Here is an 18,744-nt window from a genome sequence, read left to right as displayed (position 1 = left end):
AGGAAAAAATGTTTAAAGAACATTTGAAGTAGAGTGACAAATGCCTTACAAAACCAACTAGAGTATACTCCGAGGGGAGTTCTGTACAAAACAGGCAAAAATAACCAAGATGATTTTTTTTTCCATACCTTACTGTAACACAATCTAATCTGGTTGATTATAATTTGCATATTCAGCTCAAAGCACTGCGGAATGAATGAGGTTACTCCCATTTCGAATATTTTGTTTACTTCCGCCACATTGATCCAAATGAAGGAAGAATTACTTTGAATGCTTAAGAGTATTGCACATATGGGTTAATGAAAACAAAGGGACATAAAGGTTGTCTGGTCTATGTATAATTTACTACCAAAGTTTTATTGGCACAATTTGGTTCGCATTATGATATTTCACCAATATATTTAAGGGATATATAGCTAAGAAAGCATCAAATTTTACAATATTTCATATCTGTGCTAACACGAAAACCAGGAATGGGAGTGGGTGATGGAAAAAAGTGGTATTTCTCAACAGCTCTGATACAATACTGCATAAATAGATGTCACCTACACTTTCATACCATATATTTTATTCAAATGTCACACAGACAGGGCAGTTGATTTGAATGTGACATCCCATAGCAATTCCCGTAAATTACAATTTAGTGATCGTTCTATCACATTTACACTGAAACTTAAACATTTAATGCATTTTACATAAATTATGGTTTATCTCCAATGTTTCTGTTCTTTCTTGTCAAATTGAATTTCTGCATGAAAAAATGAACTGTTGGGCAGAATTAGAAATTGGCGTCTTCCAAATGCAATTTGCAGAAATCTCACTCCAGAACAGCAGACCAATTTCTTCTATCCACGTGTTGTTCAGTGTTCACCTTTGTTCATGCACTGAAGGATCAGTAATAACCACGTTACAACAAAATTGTGTTTCTTGTCCTTCACTACTCTTGTTCTGTGTACATAATGTTACCATGCCACAAATGTTGTTTCATTTTAAAGATATACTGTACAATTCTAAATTTTAAAAATCTGTAAACATAATTGAGAACTGAGTGGCCTCCTTTTGCACTGTACAGATTCTATGAACTGATTCATTTTGAAGAACTTGTGGCAGGTGTCATGAGCAGGTCAGCATGTGATGACATGTCCATAATGAAATGAAAATCGCTTATTGTCACAAGTAGGCTTCAAATGAAGTTACTGTGAAAAGCCCCTAGTCACCACATTCCGGCACCTGTACGGGGAGGCTGGTACGGGAAATGAACCCGCACTGCTGGCCTTGTTTTGCTTTACAAGCCAGCTGTTTAGCCCACTGTGCTAAACCAGCCCATATTACAAAATTGGAATTAGATTCAATGAGACCACCCACCAATTGGTATTCATTAACAGGAAACACGGACTGGTGTTTCAAAGAGGGGGCAGGCGGCAGCAGCAACCTGATACCTAGATTAATTCTGGGCCTTGATACTGCAGCTGAACTATGTTGCTCTCATGACACCATTTTTAAATGTAAATGGTCTGCTTGGGCAGGAGGTGAACTTTTTACCCAGTTTATAACACCATGCACCTCGAGGAGCTGAAAGTTATCAGTCTGACACCAGCAGCAAAGGTAGGAGGCAGCCACCTTTGGGGTTTTTACTGCCAAGCCATGGACAGCAGGTAACTCCAGAAGAAAGAAGAGAATAAAGGCAGTGCAAAGTGGCCATAGATAATAAGTTGAAGTATAGCACCCGACTCGGCACTAGCTGATCCCACAAATTTCAGAAAAAAGCACCAATGAAAATAAACTTCCTTCTGCGCCATGGAAACCCTTACATCTGCATATTAATGTACATTAGGCAGTCTTACTTCATCCTCAAAAAGGATTGAAAATCCAATTCTGCAGCAGGCAGGCGCCTTAACATATTCCTCAAGGAACTTAAGGAGCTGGAAATTGGTAGAGCACAGGCTTCCCGTTCCCTCAGGTCCTTTGAAAACTGCAAACTGTTTTGGAGGTGGTGGGATCCAGTGCCACTCTTTGGGAACCCCATTTACAAATCACACCCACACCCGTTCCGTACCCACCAGCAATTGAAAATCCAACACTCCGGTATATGCAGGTATTCCAAAAAAATAAATTGCCATCCTGTAGAACATTTGGTTTTCTCAGTAAAAGAAAACAAGCACTTGCAGAGAAGCAATTACACATTATAGATATAGTCCAAGCAATCAGAACATAAAGCAATCAGAACATGAGCAGCTGGTCAATTTAATAAGACGTCTGCAGTAATGCTGTTCCACTGGAGTATTTAACAACCACTTGTGTCACACGTCCCTTCTCCACTTTGGCTCTTTGTAGCTAATGGTGAAGAGGAGAATCTAAATGAATGTATTAGTTTCAGAATATGGTAGTGGGGAACAAAATTGGAATTACATGGGATGAGAAGGTACCATGAATGATATTCATTTGCACTCAGTTTAAGAACACATACAAACATTAGGGCCAGGATTCTCCAACCCCCCCGCCCCGCCGCCTGCTTCCCTATTCTCCGACGCCGTTTATCGGGGACCGTCGGGATTCCCGCAATGGCGATTGGGGGCTGTTGACAGCGGCGTCTCCGGCGATTCTCCAGGCCCCGATGGGTCGAGTGGCCGTCAAGTTTTGCCCAGTCCGGCCGGCGTGAATTACTCCCCTCACACACGGCGGGACCTGGCAGGTAAGTGTGCGGGAGCGGTCCTGGGGCGGGGGGGCATGGGGATGCGACCCCGGGGGGGAGCCCACGGTGACCTAGCCCACGATCGGGGCCGACCGATTTGCGGGTGGGCTGGTTCCGTGGGGGCCTTCTTTCCTCCGCGCCGGGCCCCTGTAGGGCTCCACCATATTGCCCGGGGGCCGGCCCGGAGAAGGGAACCCCCGCGCATGCGCGGAAATACGCCAGCCGTCCTGCTCATGCGTGGAAATATGCCGGCCGTTCTGCGCATGCGCGGAAATACGCTGGCCGTTCCGCGCATGCGCGAACTCGCGCTGGCCCTTTACCGCTGGCTGGAGCTGCGGGAACCACTCCGGCGTCAACCTAGCCCCCGAGAAAGTGGAAAATTCCTCACTATTGGGGGCCGTTGATGCCGTCGTGGGGACATAGCCCCATTATTGCAGAATCCCGCCCTAGGTGTGTAGTTTTCAGTACCGGTTATGTTGTGTGTCACTCAATTGCCAAGAGTTTCCTTATGTTGGGAACCAACTATATTCGACATCATAGATAAGTTACATTTTAGTCAGGAAAATGTGAGTTAGGTTGCAAAAATGTTCACAAAATGTAAAGATACAGGTCCACATTTTTTGTGTGTTTACTAAATGTGAGAAGTGAACTATAGTGTATAAATAGCACTAATAATTAGTCTTGTTCTTTAATGATGGAGGCTAAACTATCTTCTTCCCTTGGCGATAATTGAGAGGCCTTTATCAGCATGATTACTCTGCAAGGAGGTATGTAAGAGCAACCAACCAGCCAGTTTTCATTTCTTAATGTCGCGAAACAACTTATCTCTGCTTACTGCCTCCCAGCATGTCTGAGCTTGAGAATGTATGGTGTTATGGGTCAGGGTTTATAGAACCCCAAAGTGTATCATGGAGAACATTTAATAGATTGTGGTATGGGGAGCACACAGCCCACTCTAGAGGTGTGGTACAGCAGAAATAGAAAAGTATCTTTTAAAACAAAACAATGTTTATTCTATGAACTCAAGTTAACCTTTTTAAAACAAACCGTGAATATCTTAGCAACCATTAATCCAAAGATAACCCCCAAAGAATACAACACTAAGTAATCCTTTAAGCTGTCCTTTTAACATCCAAAAGACTTAACAACCTTTAAACAGAAGCACATCAGGGTTTACATTCAATACTGAAAACATTAATATTTCTGATTTCACCAAATGATCAAGAGATAGTCCTTCATGGCAGAGAGCTCAACAATACAGCTGCTTTGGCTGACTTCAGCTGCAACACAATGCAAAACGAAACCAAAAAGACCGACACACCCAAGCTTTTCTCAAAGTGAAACTAAAAAGCAGAACCTGAGCTCAGCTCCACCCACACTCTGACATCACTGCAGTAACATGAGCAGCCAAACATTTCTTAAAGGTACCTTTCTTAAACACCCATTTCTTAAAGGTACTCTCACATTACAATGGTGTGAGAACTGACACTGTGCCATCTTATTGCTGTTCTAACATGCTGTGCTAAGTCTAGCTCAAAAAGGTTATAGCCAAAATATAACCACCATAAAGGTGACTAAATTCAATCAATTCAGATGTTTAGCAAATTATTGCACCTGAAAAATTATAGGCTAATGTTAACAGTGTTCATTGACCAGCAGGGTGGGATATATCTTGCCTAATATAATTCCTATCTATCCAGTCATAGCCAGAGAAACTCCTGCAACATTTCACTTTCCACGTCTGGATTTTTCCATGCCCTCCTATTTGTTAACACAGCTACATCAACTGAAACACAATTTGACATTTGAAAAATGATTGGGCAGAGACAACAGGGATTTATGAAAGATAAATCATGTTTGGCAACCTGTTGGAGAATTTTGAGGATGTTACCTGTAACATAGATAAAGGAGAGCTAATTGGTGTGTATTTGGATTTTCAGGAGGCTTTTGATAAGGTTCCACTCGAGGTTAGTAAACAAAATTGGAGCGCATGGGATTGGGGGTAATATATTGTATGGAATGAGAATTGGTTAATAGACAAAAACTAGAGAGTAGGAATGAACAGGTCATTCTCAGGTTGGCAAACTGTTACTGGTGGGGTACTGCAAGGATCAGTGCTGGGGGCAGCTGTTCACAATTTGTATAAATGATTTGGATACAGGGAACAAATGTAATATTTCTAAAATTGCTGATGATACAAAACTAGGTGGAAATGTAAGCTGTGAGAAGGATGCAAGAAGGCTACAAGGGGACTTGGACAGACAAAGTGAATGTGTAAGAATATTGTCAGGAGATTTCTGGATGCAGCCATGGAGTGAATGGTCACACATAAGGTGGCTCCTGCCTGAGGTTGAATTATATAGACCTTTTTGCCTGTTTTCCAGGCCTTGGCAGGTGGAAAAAGTGAGAAGCTAAGATGATCTCCTTCAGTGAGTAATTTCAAAGAGTTACCAAACAAGAAGTGCGACAAATAAAAGGCAACATTCAGACAAGAGGACTCGCATGGCATAGCAGGAGAAAAGAAGGCGGAGGGACCTGTGGTGCAATTGCCCACTCAATGGTCAGCAGAGCAGTTGGTGGCACTCCAGGGGGCTAAGTTCAAGCAGCAAAGGAAGGCAGCCTCAGAAGATCTGGCCAAGATGGCAGAACCTAGTTGGGCTGCCCTGGAAAGAGTGGAGCAGAAGCTGGAGGTGCAGAATGTGTTGATCTAGAAGGTGGAGGAGGCGGTGGCTGACCATGAGGATCGTTTAGCCTCATTGGAGGCTGAAATATTGATGATGGCGGAGGGTCAGAAAACGTTGAGGGGGAAGGTCAATGATGTGGAGAATCATTTGAAGAGGCAGACTCTGAGGATCGTGGGGCTGCCTGAATGGATCGAGGGAAGGCAGACCAATCGAGGGAAGGCAGACCACAAAGTATGTGGCCAGGATGTTTGAGCAGTTGGTGGAGGGGGGGTCTTCGACCGCCCTCCTGAAGTTGATTGAGCACACATATCGCTGCGGAGGAGGTTGAAAGCAGGAGAGCTGTCGAGTGTGAACATCATGAGGCTGCATCGGAACTTGGATAAGGAGAAGAATTTGAAGTGAATGAAGTAGACACGGAAGTGCACCTGGGAAGGCCACGCGGTTCGTATCTAACAAGCTTGGGAGCGGAGTTGGCCAAGCAGTGGGCCAGGTTTGAAAGGGTCAAGGTGGCCCTATACAGAAACAAGGTTTGGGGTGCTATACCCAGTTCGCCTGAAGGTCACAAAGGGGGAAAGGAGCATTATTTTGACATGCCAGAGGTGGCGAGCAGCTTTTTGAGGGCCCCTGGATTGGGGGATGCTTGAACACATTGGATTTATGTTGGATTCATCTGTGTAATGGACTGGAGGGATTGGATTCAAGGAGGGAATGTTTTTGCGTGAGGTTGGTTGGTTGGGGTTTGTTTTTGCTCGCCGGTCTGTACAGTTAATTGTGTATATGTAGAGTTTTGCACTTTTTTCACCTCACCGTATTGGGGGTACTGTGGTTTATAATGTAAAATGTGTGGGTTTGGTGGACAGGCGAGGGGGGGGGGGGGGGGGAAGAAGGGAGGGTAGGGTAGGTGCAGGGCTGGATGCGGCAAGAGGGTTGGGTGGGGAAAGGGGGATGGAAGGGTGCTTTGGTACAGGGGGAGGAGGTCAGTTGTCTTGGGTGTGGGCCATTTTGCTAGCAGGGAGGCTAGTTAACGGAAGTGAGGGGGGGGGGGTGACTGGAGAGTTGTGGAGGGGGTGGGGTGGTGCTGGTTTCGTTAGTGGCTTGATGGGGAGGACTGGGAGAGGTGGGATTTTGTGTTTGGAATGGGGGAGAGATTGGGGGGAGAAGTTACTGACTATGAAGGGATTGTTGTGGTGCAGTTGATTAGGGGGGGGGAATGGCAGAGCCATCTTGAGGTATCCTGAGATGTGGTAGGACTGGGGATCCAGAGAAGTCCATGGAAAGGTGGATATGGCTAATCAGGGTGGGGGAAGGATGGACTAGACTAGATTGGGGAGTGTGAAGCCCTCCAACTCGAGTGGTCTCCTAAAACATTAGGGGACTGAATGAGCCAATCAAGTGGTCCCATGTTTTTGCCCACTTAAAAAACTTAAAGGCAGATGCCGTATTTATGCAAGAGCCACATCTGAGGGTTGCAGATTAGACTAGATTGAGTGAAGTGTGGGTGGGGCAGGTTTCTCATTCAGGGTTAGATAGTAAGATGAGAGGGTTGCAATGGTGATTTGTCAAAAACATGGCTTTTTCAGCCAGCAGTATAGTGGGGACCCAGAGGGTAGGTATGTGATGGTGAGTGGGAGGTTGGAGGGGGTGCCTGTGGTGTTGATAAATATCTATGTCCCCAATTGGGATGATAAAGATTTCATGAAAAAGTTGCTGGAAACGCACAGGTTGACTATCATAGAATCATAGAATTTACAGTGCAGAAGGAGGCCATTCGGCCCATTGAGTCTGCACCGGCTCTTGGAAAGAGCACCCTACCCAAGGCCAACATATCCACCCGATCCCCGTAACCCCACCCAACACTAAGGGCAATTTTGGACACTAAGGGCAATTTATCATGGCCAATCCACCTAACCTGCACATCTTTGGACTGTGGGAGGAAACCGGAGCACCCGGAGGAAACCCACGCACACACGGGGAGGATGTGCAGACTCCGCACAGACAGTGACCCAAGCCGGAATCGAACCTGGGACCCTGGAGCTGTGAAGCAATTGTGCTATCCACCATGCTACCGCGCTGCCCTGTATGGTGGGGTTTCAATACAGTTCTCGATCCTAGAATGGATCGGTCGTGCCCCAAGTCCTTGAGGGTGTCAGGGATGGTGAAAGAACTGTTGGGGTTCATGAAACGAATGGGAGGTGTGGATCCATGGCAGTTTGGTAGGCCAAAAGGCAAAGGCATTTCCGTTCTTCTCCCATGTTCATCGGGTGTATTCCCGGATCAATTTTTTTGCCATGGACATGGCGGGAGTGGGTGGGTTGGAGTACTCTACTATTGTGGCGCGGACCGACGTATAGAGAAGGGGAGTTGTCAGCGGCCACAGCGGAGGCTGGATGTGGGGCTGTTGGCCAATAAGGGGACTTGTGAGAATATTGGGCCATACGTACGTATGTAGGGCTCAATAAGAGTGAGGAGGTCTCAGCTGCCGTGTTATGGGAGGCGCTTAGTGCGGTAATTAGGGTAGAGTTTATTTACATTCGGGTACATAGGGATAAGGAGGAATGGTCGGGTGCATAGGGATAAGGAGGAACGGTTGGAGAGACAGAGATTGGTGGAGGCCATTTTGGGGGTGGATCGGAGGTATTCGCTGGCCCCTAAGGAGGGGTTGTTGAAGGGGAGGAAGAAGTTCCAGATGGAGTTCGATGGAGGCACGGACTGCCATTACTGCAGCTTGCAAGGCAGCTATCTTGCTGAACACCCCACTGACAACCTACCTTGGCCCCTGGCTCTGCAGAGTGACACCGAACGTATGAGTAAGATGGTGGGCAGTTGCAGCGGGCTAGAGGAGCACTGTATGAACATAGGGAGAAGGCCAGCAGGATGCTTGCTCATCAGTTGAGGTGACAGTTGGTGATGGAGATTGGGCGGATGAAGGGTTCGGGGGGGGTAGGGTGGTTACTTAGTCAGGGAAGGTTAATGGGGTATTTGAGGCCTTCTACCGGGGGCTGTACACGTCGGAGTGCATAAGGCAGTTCTTGGATAGCCTGGATTTTCCGGCAATGGATAAGTGGAAGATGCAGGGGTGGGTGCCACAATTGGGCTGGGGGAAGTAATAGAGTGTGTGGTTTGATGCAGTCTGGGAAGGCCCCGAGTCCAGACTGGTTCCCAGCTGAATTTTACGAAAAATAGGTCACAGAATTGGGGCCCCTTTTAGTGGAGATGTTCAACGAGTCGGATGGTAAGGGGGGCGCCCGGCCACATTGACACAGACATAATTTTGCATCCTTTGAAAAAGGATAAGGACCCAGAGGAGTGCGGCTTGCATCGTCCAATATCGTTGTTAAACGTGGACGCAAACCTATTGGGTAAAGTTCTGACGACGCGCATGGAGGGTTGTGTGCTGGGGGGTGATTGATGAGGACCAAACGGGGTTTGCGAAGGGGTGGCAGTTGTAGGCTAATATTAGGAGGCTGTTAAATGCTTTTATGATGCCCTCGGAAGGCCAGTAAATGGAGGTGATAGTGTTGATGGATGCGGAGAAGACGTTTGACCGGGTTGAATGGGAATATTTATTTAAAGTGCTGGGACGATTTGGATTCGGGCAGGAATTTGTGGATTGGATCAGGCTGTTATATAGGGCTCCTACGGCAAGTGTTAGTTTGGGCTGTATCGGGGAATGAGGCAGGGGTGTCCGCTGTTTCCGTGATTCTTGCGTTGGCGATCAAGCCTTTGGATGTCGCTTAGTGCTTTGCGGGGGGGGAGGGTTATATTGCGCAGGGTGCTGGAGCATCAGGTTTCTATGTATGCAGATGATCTGTTATTTGCGTTACAGACCCAGTGGAGAATATGGAGAGGATGAAGGGGATTTTGATGGAGTTTGGGACCTTTTCAGGATATAAGCGCAATGTAGGAAAGTGCGAGGTGTTCCCAGTGAATGCTTGGGAGCAGGGAGGTCTTGGAGAAGTTGCCTTTTTGGTTGGTCAAATCGCGTTTTTGATATTTAGGTATACGGGTGATGCATAGTTGGGCCAACTGCGTAAATTGAATTTGACTAACTTGGTGGAGGGGGTGAAGGAGGACTTTAAGAGGTGGGATGCCCATTTTCGCTGGCTGGTAGGGTCCAGACAATAAAGATGATGATCTGGCCGAAGTTTCTCTTTATTTTTCAGAATTTCCCAAATTTTGTGCCCAAGTTTTGTTTTTGGAAAAGTGGTTAATGTACCCCGGGTTAGGAGGGGTTTTGTGGAGTGGGACAGGTGGAGACGAGGGTTGGGGTTGCTGAGCTCGTTGAATTATTACTGGTCAGTGATTGTTGAGAAGGTCAGGAGGTGGGCGGTAGAGGAGAGGTCGCTGTGGGGGCGGATGGAAGAGGCCTTGCATGGAGGAGCGGGTTTGAAGGCACTGTTACTGGTACTTCTTACCTTCTGGCCAGCAAAGTACTCCACGAACCCGGTGGTGGTTTCAGAGCTCCGAGTGTGGAATCAATGCAGGCAACATTTTGAAATGGAGGGTGGGTCATTGTGGGCACCAATCTGTGGCAAGATAGTTTTGACCCAGCAGGGCTGGACTCCACACTTAAGGTTTGGGAGCAGGGGAGGATAGAGTGCTTTAGGGACCTGTTATTGTGGGGTACATTTGAGGAGTTGGGAGAGTTGGAGGAGGAGTTCCAGTTGCCAATGGGTAACTGAGATGGGGGTCTTTGTTAGAAAGGAGGTGGCCACCTTTTCTGAGGTTGTCACCGCTGCTGTGGTATGAAAACTTTTTGTCTGAGGATGTGAGGCCCTGCGTAGGGTAAATCCGACCACCCAAGTGCGAGGATAAGCCTAATTCATTTTAAAGTGGTGTACAGGGCGTGCATGACATTTGCGCAGATGAGTCATTTTTTTCCAGGGGTGGAAAATAGATGCGGTCAGTGCTTGAAGGGGCTGGCCAATCACACCCATTTGGTTTGGGCGTGCCCAAAGGTGGAGAAGTTCTGGAAGTCTTTTGTGGGGTCTACGTTGGAGGTTCTGGAGGTAAGGGAGTTTTGAGTCCATGGGTGGCAATATTTGGGATGTTGGAGGATCCGGGAGTGCAGGTGGGAGAGGGGGCAATGTGTTAGCCTTTACCCCCCTGATAGCCTGGAGGCGGATCTTGTTAGGATGCTGGGACACGGAGCCGCCTAAAGCAGCGGAGTGGGTGAGTGACTTGGCGGAATTCCTTCATTTGGAGAAAATTAAATTGGCCATGAGGGGATCAAAGGAGGGGCTCTTTTCAAGATGGAGGAATGTAAACATCAGCTGGGGGGAGTTGGGATTGTTGTTTTTACGGTATTGTGGGTACTGTTATGGGCCAGGCTTTAGAGAATGCCAAAGTGTATCATGGAGTTCTCCTGACCCACAACTTTTAATAGATTGTGGTATGGGGAGCACACAACCCACTCTACAGGTGTGGTACAGCAGAAATGGCAAAGTAACTTTTAAAGCAAAACAATGTTTATTCTATGAGCTCAAGTTAACCTTTTTGAAACATACAGTGAACATCTTAGCAACCATCAATTCAAATACAATCCCCAAATAATACAACACTAAGTAACCCTTACTAACTTCCCAAACAACATCCAGAAGACAGAAGAAACACCTTTCAACAGAAGCACATTAGGTTTACATTCACTACTGAGCACATTTATAATTCTGAATTCACCAAATGATCAAGAGATAGTCGTTTGATGGCAGAGAGAACAGCAGTACACCTGCTTGGTCTACCTTCAGCTCCAACACTGAAAACGAAACTAAAACACACCCTGCAGCAAACAGCCTAAAGCGAAAGTATAAAGCTGACAGACAGCCCAGCTCCACCCACTCTGACATCACTGCAGTAATATGAGCAGCCAAACATTTCAGAAAGCGATATTCTCATGATAGTATGTTGTTGTATGTTTTGATTTAAATGGGTGGTTTTTGTTTTGTAAAAAATTTGGAAATGCTTTGAATAAAAATATTTTTTTAAAGAATATTGTCAGGAACAGAGGTGGTTTTGAGTGATCTATGTTTGTATTGTTGGATATTAGAAAGAAGGTTTAGATTGAAGGAAATCTAATTTAGCATTTCTGTGTAAGAAAGGGTGAAACAAAGGTGCACGCATGCATGGGGGTTTTGGTTTCATTTAAACTATGTCTCTATTGTGCTTCGTTTATGGCATGGAAGGTAAGCAAGAGCTTGGAGAAGGATTGAGCTGTTGCTTAGCAATTGGGGCCGCTTTTTAGATTAGGAAGGATATTTGATTTTATTTTTAAACTGACCCAACATCAGAAGGAGCTTAGCAGATAGAGCGATAACAGTGCTCAGAAGTAGAACAATGGAGTAAGAGCAATAATGCAAGTCCCAGAAACTAAGGTTTGTGTCCTTTGGAGTAATCGTATTTGGTTTGGAACTAAGTAACTGAGATACCGTGTGAAAGATTTGTATTTGTGGCTTTTCAAGGAAAAGGAATTACCAAAAGGGAAGTTGGAAATCTTGGATGTGGATTATTGCTGGGAACAGTTGAGGGAAAGAATTGTTTGAAGGAAGATTCAAAGGCGTGTCTTTGACACTGGAATTTTGAAGCACTTGTGTGGAAGTTGGAGTCCAGTGAGATCGGTTGGCTCACAATGCGACAATCATCTGGGGGGAAGTTTGAAGAGAAATCCACAGAATACCACTGGGTGTTGTTTGATCACACTTCACATTTTGGGTTCCAGGGGCTGAGTGTTTACGGAGAACATTATAGCACACAATATATTTTTTTAACCAGCATTATTCTTAAAATAGGTGTATATTTGTGAAGTGGGAGGAAAAGTGTTTTGTGTCAATGTCAAAGGGCTTGATTCTCCGTAGGCCTACGTCGCATTCACGGCAAATCGGAATTCTCCTATGCCTTGACAGCAGCGTCAATGTGTTCCACTCCACATGTATCGCAAACGCGTTTGGCATATCATTAACGGACCTGACCCACCGCCTCCACTGAGGGGGTGGGGGGGGAATTCCCGACGGGGAGGTTCACTTGTGCTTTCAAAAAATCGTGAAACAGGTGCATTGGCTGATGAGGGGGAGAGAGGGGGTATGGAAAGTGTCCACATCGCCATAGTGCACTGACAGTTGTGCCGCTGACATTGTGCAGCTAGCCAGGGACCTTCAGTCAGAGCCGAGGGAGTAGAGGGGGTGGCAAGTTGGGCTGTGGGGTCGGGGTGGACAGGCACGGAACACCATTGCCGCAGCAAGCCAGGCAGCCATGTGGCTGTGCACACCACTGACTGCCCACTGTGAACTTACTGTCATGGGTCGTATGGGTGCCCCACCAGGCCACCCCCCTCGGTGCCTTCGGGCCCCAACTGACCCATCAACGGGATGGGCATGCTCCAGTGCAACCAGTGGTATCTCTTTGGCTGGGATGAGTGTGTGTGGGGAGTGGAGTGCTAATATGCGGTTGCAGCTTGTCAGCCTCCATTTGAATCAATTGTGTTCCACGTGGTGCTGGTGCTAGCCCCTCAGCAGTCGGTGAATTGGTTGAGGTCCAGTATTGCTGTTGTAGAACTCCACTTACCTGCCCCGGTATCAACACTTAGGGCGGAATTCGGTGTTGGCTGACACCAAAATCGCGACTGAGCAGAGAAGAGGTTCCGACGCCAAAATTATGGCAGGTGCCGATTAAAATCTCAATTCTCCGTCACCTCGACAGTAGCGTCAATGTGGTCTGAAATGCATGTACAGTAAATACCGTTTGCATGCCATTAACGGGCCTGACCCGGTATTCTCTGGGGCCTCCGGAATTCTCTGTCTCCAATGGGCCAAGTTCCCGATAGCACGGTTCACTTGTGCTTTTAAAAATCGTGAAACTGGCATTGTGGCTGATGAGGGAGAGAGAGTAGGTAAGACATGGAGACTTGCGACGTGGGCTGCTGGCCGGACACTGGCCGGACTGGCTGGAGTGGTGGGAGGGGGCCCTGTTAGGGCTGGTGGAGGGGGAGGTTAATGGGGGAACAGGCCAAGTTGCCGGGATGACCCCAAGGAACTGGGGAGGTGTCCAGTCACGGACCGCCATTACCGCAGCCTGCAAGGCAGCCATCTTGCCGAACACCCGACTGACAACCCACCTTGGCCCCTGGTTCTGCAGAGTGACACTGGCCGTATGGGTGCCCCCACCACACCCCCACCCATGCACACAACCCTCCGCCATACCTCCCCCTCCGGCCCGGCCGCCACCCGCCGGCAGCCCACCCAGGAAAACGGCCACTGTAGCCCTTCCGGGGGTGCTGGCTGGGGGCCGCGGATCGTACCGCTGGCAAGGGCAGTGCCAGCCGACAGCACCCTTGGCATCAAGGACAGGCACCAGGGCCAGAGTCCCCCACGGTACAGGGCAACGACAGGGCCAGGGGTGCAGACAGGGAGGGTGGGGGGGGGGGGGGGGGGGGACGACACATGCGAGGGCAGAGCCCACAGTGCCAACCAGGCCACCATGTAGCCCATTGGACCGTTGGGCAGGGGGTATGTAACATGCTAACATGTCAGCCTTTCATCCCCTGCAGACATTGATATTAGAATTCAGCCAGCAATGACAGCCTTCCTGCTAGTTGCCGCAGCTCAGTAGGACGCCCTGTGACTGTACAAGCTGGAGCTGTTCGAGGAAAAGGAAGCTGCAGCAGTGGAATGTGCAGCAGCGGAGCATGCCTTGAGGGACAGGAGACTGCCATCCAGGATGGAGAGCCAGCCATCCAACAGGCCGAGGAGGAGGTGGTGCCAAGGAGCCGCCGCATGAGGTCTCGTGTATTCCGGCACTGTCTGTCATTCGAGGACCTGCCAAACCAGGCATGGCATCAAAGACTCCGGCTGAGCAGGGAGACAGTGCGCCATATCTGCCAGATCATGGTGCACCTGGCACCGTGGGGGAGGACACCCGGTACTGGTGGCCATCAAGGTGGCAGTCGTCCTGAACCTTTATGCCACGGGCTCCTTCCAGGCACTGAGTGCAGGCCTATCCGATATCTCACAGACCTTGGTGCACAGGTGCATCCACGCCGTCACAGAGACCCTATATGCCCAGGCAGCTCAATACATCCACTTAAATGTGGACCAAGCCCACCAGGATGCCCGAGCAGTAGGGTTTGCCATCATCCCTGGAATGCTCCGGGTCCAGGGGGTGATCGACAGGATGCATGCCCCCTACCAGCACATGCAGATGATAGGCCACTCTACACAAATCAAAAAGGTTCACTATATGAACATGCAGCTGATGTGTGAGGTCACAGACCAACACGGAGACCCGCTACAACGACACCCATACGGCGACCAGTTGGACTGCTCTGGAGGGTGAGAGAGTCGCTTGCATCGTGGCGACCTGTTGCGTCCTCCACGACATCGCACAGCAGAGGGGCAATGTGTTGGAGGAGGAGGAAGGTCAGGCCACATCCGACGAGGTGGATGCGGTGCAGGGGGAGGATGGGCAGGACACAGAGCCCAGGCCGGTAAGGCAGTGAGTGGCAGGACCAAGGCGCATGGGACTTTCTGATCGCCCCCAGGTTCACCAACTAGGGTGGGCGGGGGACTGGCCAGGGGCACGGACACCGCATCCCCTCTCCCCTCCCATCCAGGCAGTTTCCCCGACATTCTGCCTTCCCCACACATCCATATGTCCGGGTCACATGCCACGGTGGGCAGTCAGTGGGGTGTATAACAAAATGGCTGCCTTGCAGGCCGTGGCAAGGGTTGTCTATGCCTGGACACCACCCTGGTACTGGGGGGTCACCCTGACACCACGGCGCATCTCCTGGTCAGCCCCAGTCACACACAACCCCCCTCCTGGCATGGCAGATGCCCTCCCCCACCCAACCATGCCAGCGGCAGGAACGGCAGCTCATGGTCATGCCTCGGGGAACATGTCCTACCTCCTCTCTCCTCGCAGAGGCAAAGCATCGCAGAAGCCCTGGAGAATACTGGGTCTGGCCCATTAATTAGATGCCAGCAGCGTTTCCTGTACATGTGGAGTAGAATTATTGACTCCGCTGACGGGGCACTGGAGCATGGCATTCCATCGGGCGCCCCGTGCCGGCCACGATTTTCGGTTCATTTGTGATTCTCCACTCAATCGCATTTCGAGTTTGCGGGGTGACTGGATGGAGAATCCACTTTGAATCATCACCTGACTCTGTCTCTGCCTCAGTTTATCTGCTCTTAAAACATCATACATGCCTTTCTTACCTCTAGATTTGAATAATCATGCATTCCTGGCCAGCCTCCCATATTCTTCTCTTCATAAATTTGATAGCCTTTGAAATTATGTGCCTTGTCCTTACTTGCTCAAAGTCCCGTCAACCAACCTTCCCCTGTAGTTTATATTGGCTCCCCATTCAAGACATGTCTCAATTTAAAAAATGTCATCCTTGTTTCCAAATCCGACGCGAGCCTTGCCATTTCTATGTTCGTAATCTCCTCCGGTCCCACGATCCTCTGAAATATCCACACACCTGTTATTTCTGGTCTCTTGAGTGTCCCCAATTTTAACTGATTGATCATGGTGGTCTTCAACTTCCTAGGCCTGAGGCTCTGGAAGTTCCTTCTTTAACCATACCAGCTCTCCACCTCTCTTTCCTTCTTTTAAAGACTCTCTTTAAAACTCACTTCATTGACCACGCTTTTAGCCATCTGGCATAATATTATCTTGGCTCTCTCAATGTTTTCGAACACTCCTTGGAAAAGGTTGTATAATTATAATTTGGCATTGTTGTTGGTGGTTTCTGTTCAGTTTGGAAACTAAACTTTCAAATGCAAACTTCTTACTGCAGCACAATTTTCACTGATTTATTTTAAACCTGTAAACTGCACCCCATAGCCTAAAGCTCCACTTATTTGAAAAGGTCAGCAAATGCAATCCTCAAAATTTAAATCGGGATAAAACTGTAGAATTTCAAAATCAATTTGAATTTTGTAAAGATCTTGGATCATTATTTTGGATAACTCTCCTTCACCACCATTGCTTTGAGCTACAAATACTCCCCTTTGCTCTTACCTTGCTGTGTATCTGTGTTTGACCAACCAAAATTAGGATGTTTGATGCCATTATAGACAGGCAAAAGTTGAGTAGAATAATGGATCGCTCTGATTTTATGAATCTGTGGAAACATTATTCAAAACCACATAAATTATGTATGCGCTGCATAATGCTTGATTGCAAACCTTTATGCAGTTGAACATGTACATCGAATTATATAGAAACTACAGCATAGAAAAAAGATGTTATTCAGCCCCAACAGGTCCATGCTGATACTTATGCTCTGTTAATCCCAATAGTATATGGTGAAGGAATAAGTCTGAAGTATGTCTTTTACCTTAAGCAAGTTTATTTTCAGAACATAGAATAAAGCTCTGAAGAGTCATATCGACTGAAAACATTAACTCTGTTTATCTCTCCACAGATGCTGCAAGACCTGCTGGGTTTTTCCAGCATTCTCTGGTTTTATTTATTATCAGACCAGCTCAGCACAGTAACAGTTTCCATTTGCTTCCCCATATCAAACTGTTCCAGCTGTGTCCATTTATACTGTTTTGGAGGTTGATCCAATGATCCTCAGCAATCTTTAAGAATACAACTATCTCACCAGTGTAATTGCCAAAAGGTGCAATTGCTGATGGCTGGAGGTTGTGTTTCTCGGAGCTCTTACTGTTTCTGGCTGTAACCCTGTTTCCAAACTTGGTGTTTTATTTTGGATGCTGGCTGCCTTTTTCAGACTTTGAAGCCTGGACTGAGGCAAGGGAGAACAACTCTACTACCGGTTGGATGAAGGGGAAGAGGAGCCTGCTGCTGATGCAACAACTTACTAGCAGGGCAGAGAGAGGAGAGAACCTGCCTGCCGTAGCTGCCACGCCTGGGACTTGTATCTGTTAATGGCTGCCTTTCTGCTCGTCAGCTTGGAGTGAAGCAAGGGGCGGATTTTGGTTGGCATGTTGCCGAGCTGAAGGTGGAAGAGAAAGAACTCTCTTTTGCAGTCTTTGGACTGGATGGTGTCCGAAGACCGGATGCCGGTACTGTGGGAAGGATTTACTGTGTAATGTTTTGTACTGATGTTGGTTATTGTATTCTTGTTGTTCATTGTTTTTTGTGTCTAGTGGCTGTGTGTTTGTCAGTTGCTGCCCCTCATGCTTCTGTGCACTGAGAGTTCAGGGACGCTCCCGGTGTTGGTGAGTGGTGTTCTCTCTCTCTCTCTCTCTCTCTCTCCTCAATCGTGCTCCGCCTGTCCTTTGTCATAGAATCATAGAATTTACAGTGCCGAAGGAGGCCATTCGGCCCATCGAGTCTGCACCGGCTCTTGGAAAGAGCACCCTACCCAAGGTCAACACCGCCACCCTATCCCCATAACCCAGTAACCCCATAACCCAACCCAACACTAAGGGCAATTTTGGACACGAAGGGCAATTTATCATGGCCAATCCACCTAACCTGCACATCTTTGGACTGTGGGAGGAAACCGGAGCACCCGGAGGAAACCCAAGCACACACGGGGAGGATGTGCAGACTCCGCACAGACAGTGACCCAAGCTGGAATCGAACCTGGGACCCTGGAGCTGTGAAGCAATTGTGCTATCCACAAGGCTACCGTGCTGCCCTCCACAAGGCTACCGTGCTGCCCAGTGGGGCTACCGGGCGTGTGCTGGCTTAAAAGCTAGTGGTTTTGTTTTTTTGTTGATTCATTAGTTTCTGTTTTTGGTGTACTGTAGATGTTTTTAACGTATTGCTCATTGTTTTCTATTCAGCTGTGTTCTTTTGTATTATGGAGCTATTAATAAACCCAAAATACCTGCAATTGCCTCACATTGACAGAATCCCCTCATGGCTGCAGACTGTTTCTCTGTGTGCCCCTGCTTTTTTTTGCTGCAACACTGTTTGACAACCTGTTTTTTGTTTGCTGCTGCTGCCCCTTCTGCTTCATTGACCTGGAGTGAGACAAGGCTATGGGGGAAATTGGCTGGCCTGCTACTGGACTGAAGAGGGGGGATTTTCTCACCCCCTCTGCTAAGTTCTGTGTTAGTGTGGCTTCAGGTAATGACTGTTTCTGCCTTGATTCTGCTGCTGGAGCTGCCAGAGAGAGAGCGAGAGAGGGGAGTGCCTTGAGTGCTACTGCCTGGGACTGTGATTGTTGCTATCCCATCTGCTTCTTTGACCTGGCGTGAGGCAAGGGGTGGATTTGGCTGGCCTGCTACCGGACTGGACGGTGGAGGGCCTGCGCTTGCAGCTTGTCGATATTTTCGTTGGAATATTTTGTGTATCGACTTGTGACTGTTAATTCATTCATTTTTGGAACTCTGTGTCATTTTCCAATGAGCCCTCTGTTCCTGTGGCTCGGACCTTGAATTAAGTGGTGTCGGG

The 18,744-nt window shown here is 48.0% G+C and overlaps 1 protein-coding gene across 8 annotated transcripts in view; it reads right to left on the bottom strand.

Moving 5' to 3' along the window:
• Positions 1-18,744, bottom strand: part of LOC140418616 (adhesion G protein-coupled receptor B2-like) — a 1,340,408-nt gene that overhangs the window by 210,175 nt on the left and 1,111,489 nt on the right. For all 8 annotated transcript variants that reach the window (XM_072502156.1, XM_072502149.1, XM_072502159.1 and 5 more), the window contains one exon: positions 16,390-16,492. In XM_072502156.1, coding sequence (XP_072358257.1) covers positions 16,390-16,492 — 103 coding nt within the window. The remainder of the gene's footprint in view (positions 1-16,389; positions 16,493-18,744) is intronic.

Source organism: Scyliorhinus torazame, chromosome 1 (assembly GCF_047496885.1).
Source record: "Scyliorhinus torazame isolate Kashiwa2021f chromosome 1, sScyTor2.1, whole genome shotgun sequence".
NCBI lineage: Eukaryota > Metazoa > Chordata > Chondrichthyes > Carcharhiniformes > Scyliorhinidae > Scyliorhinus > Scyliorhinus torazame.
Note: the sequence above shows the minus strand (reverse complement) of the source record. Positions and strands in the feature narration are given on the sequence as shown.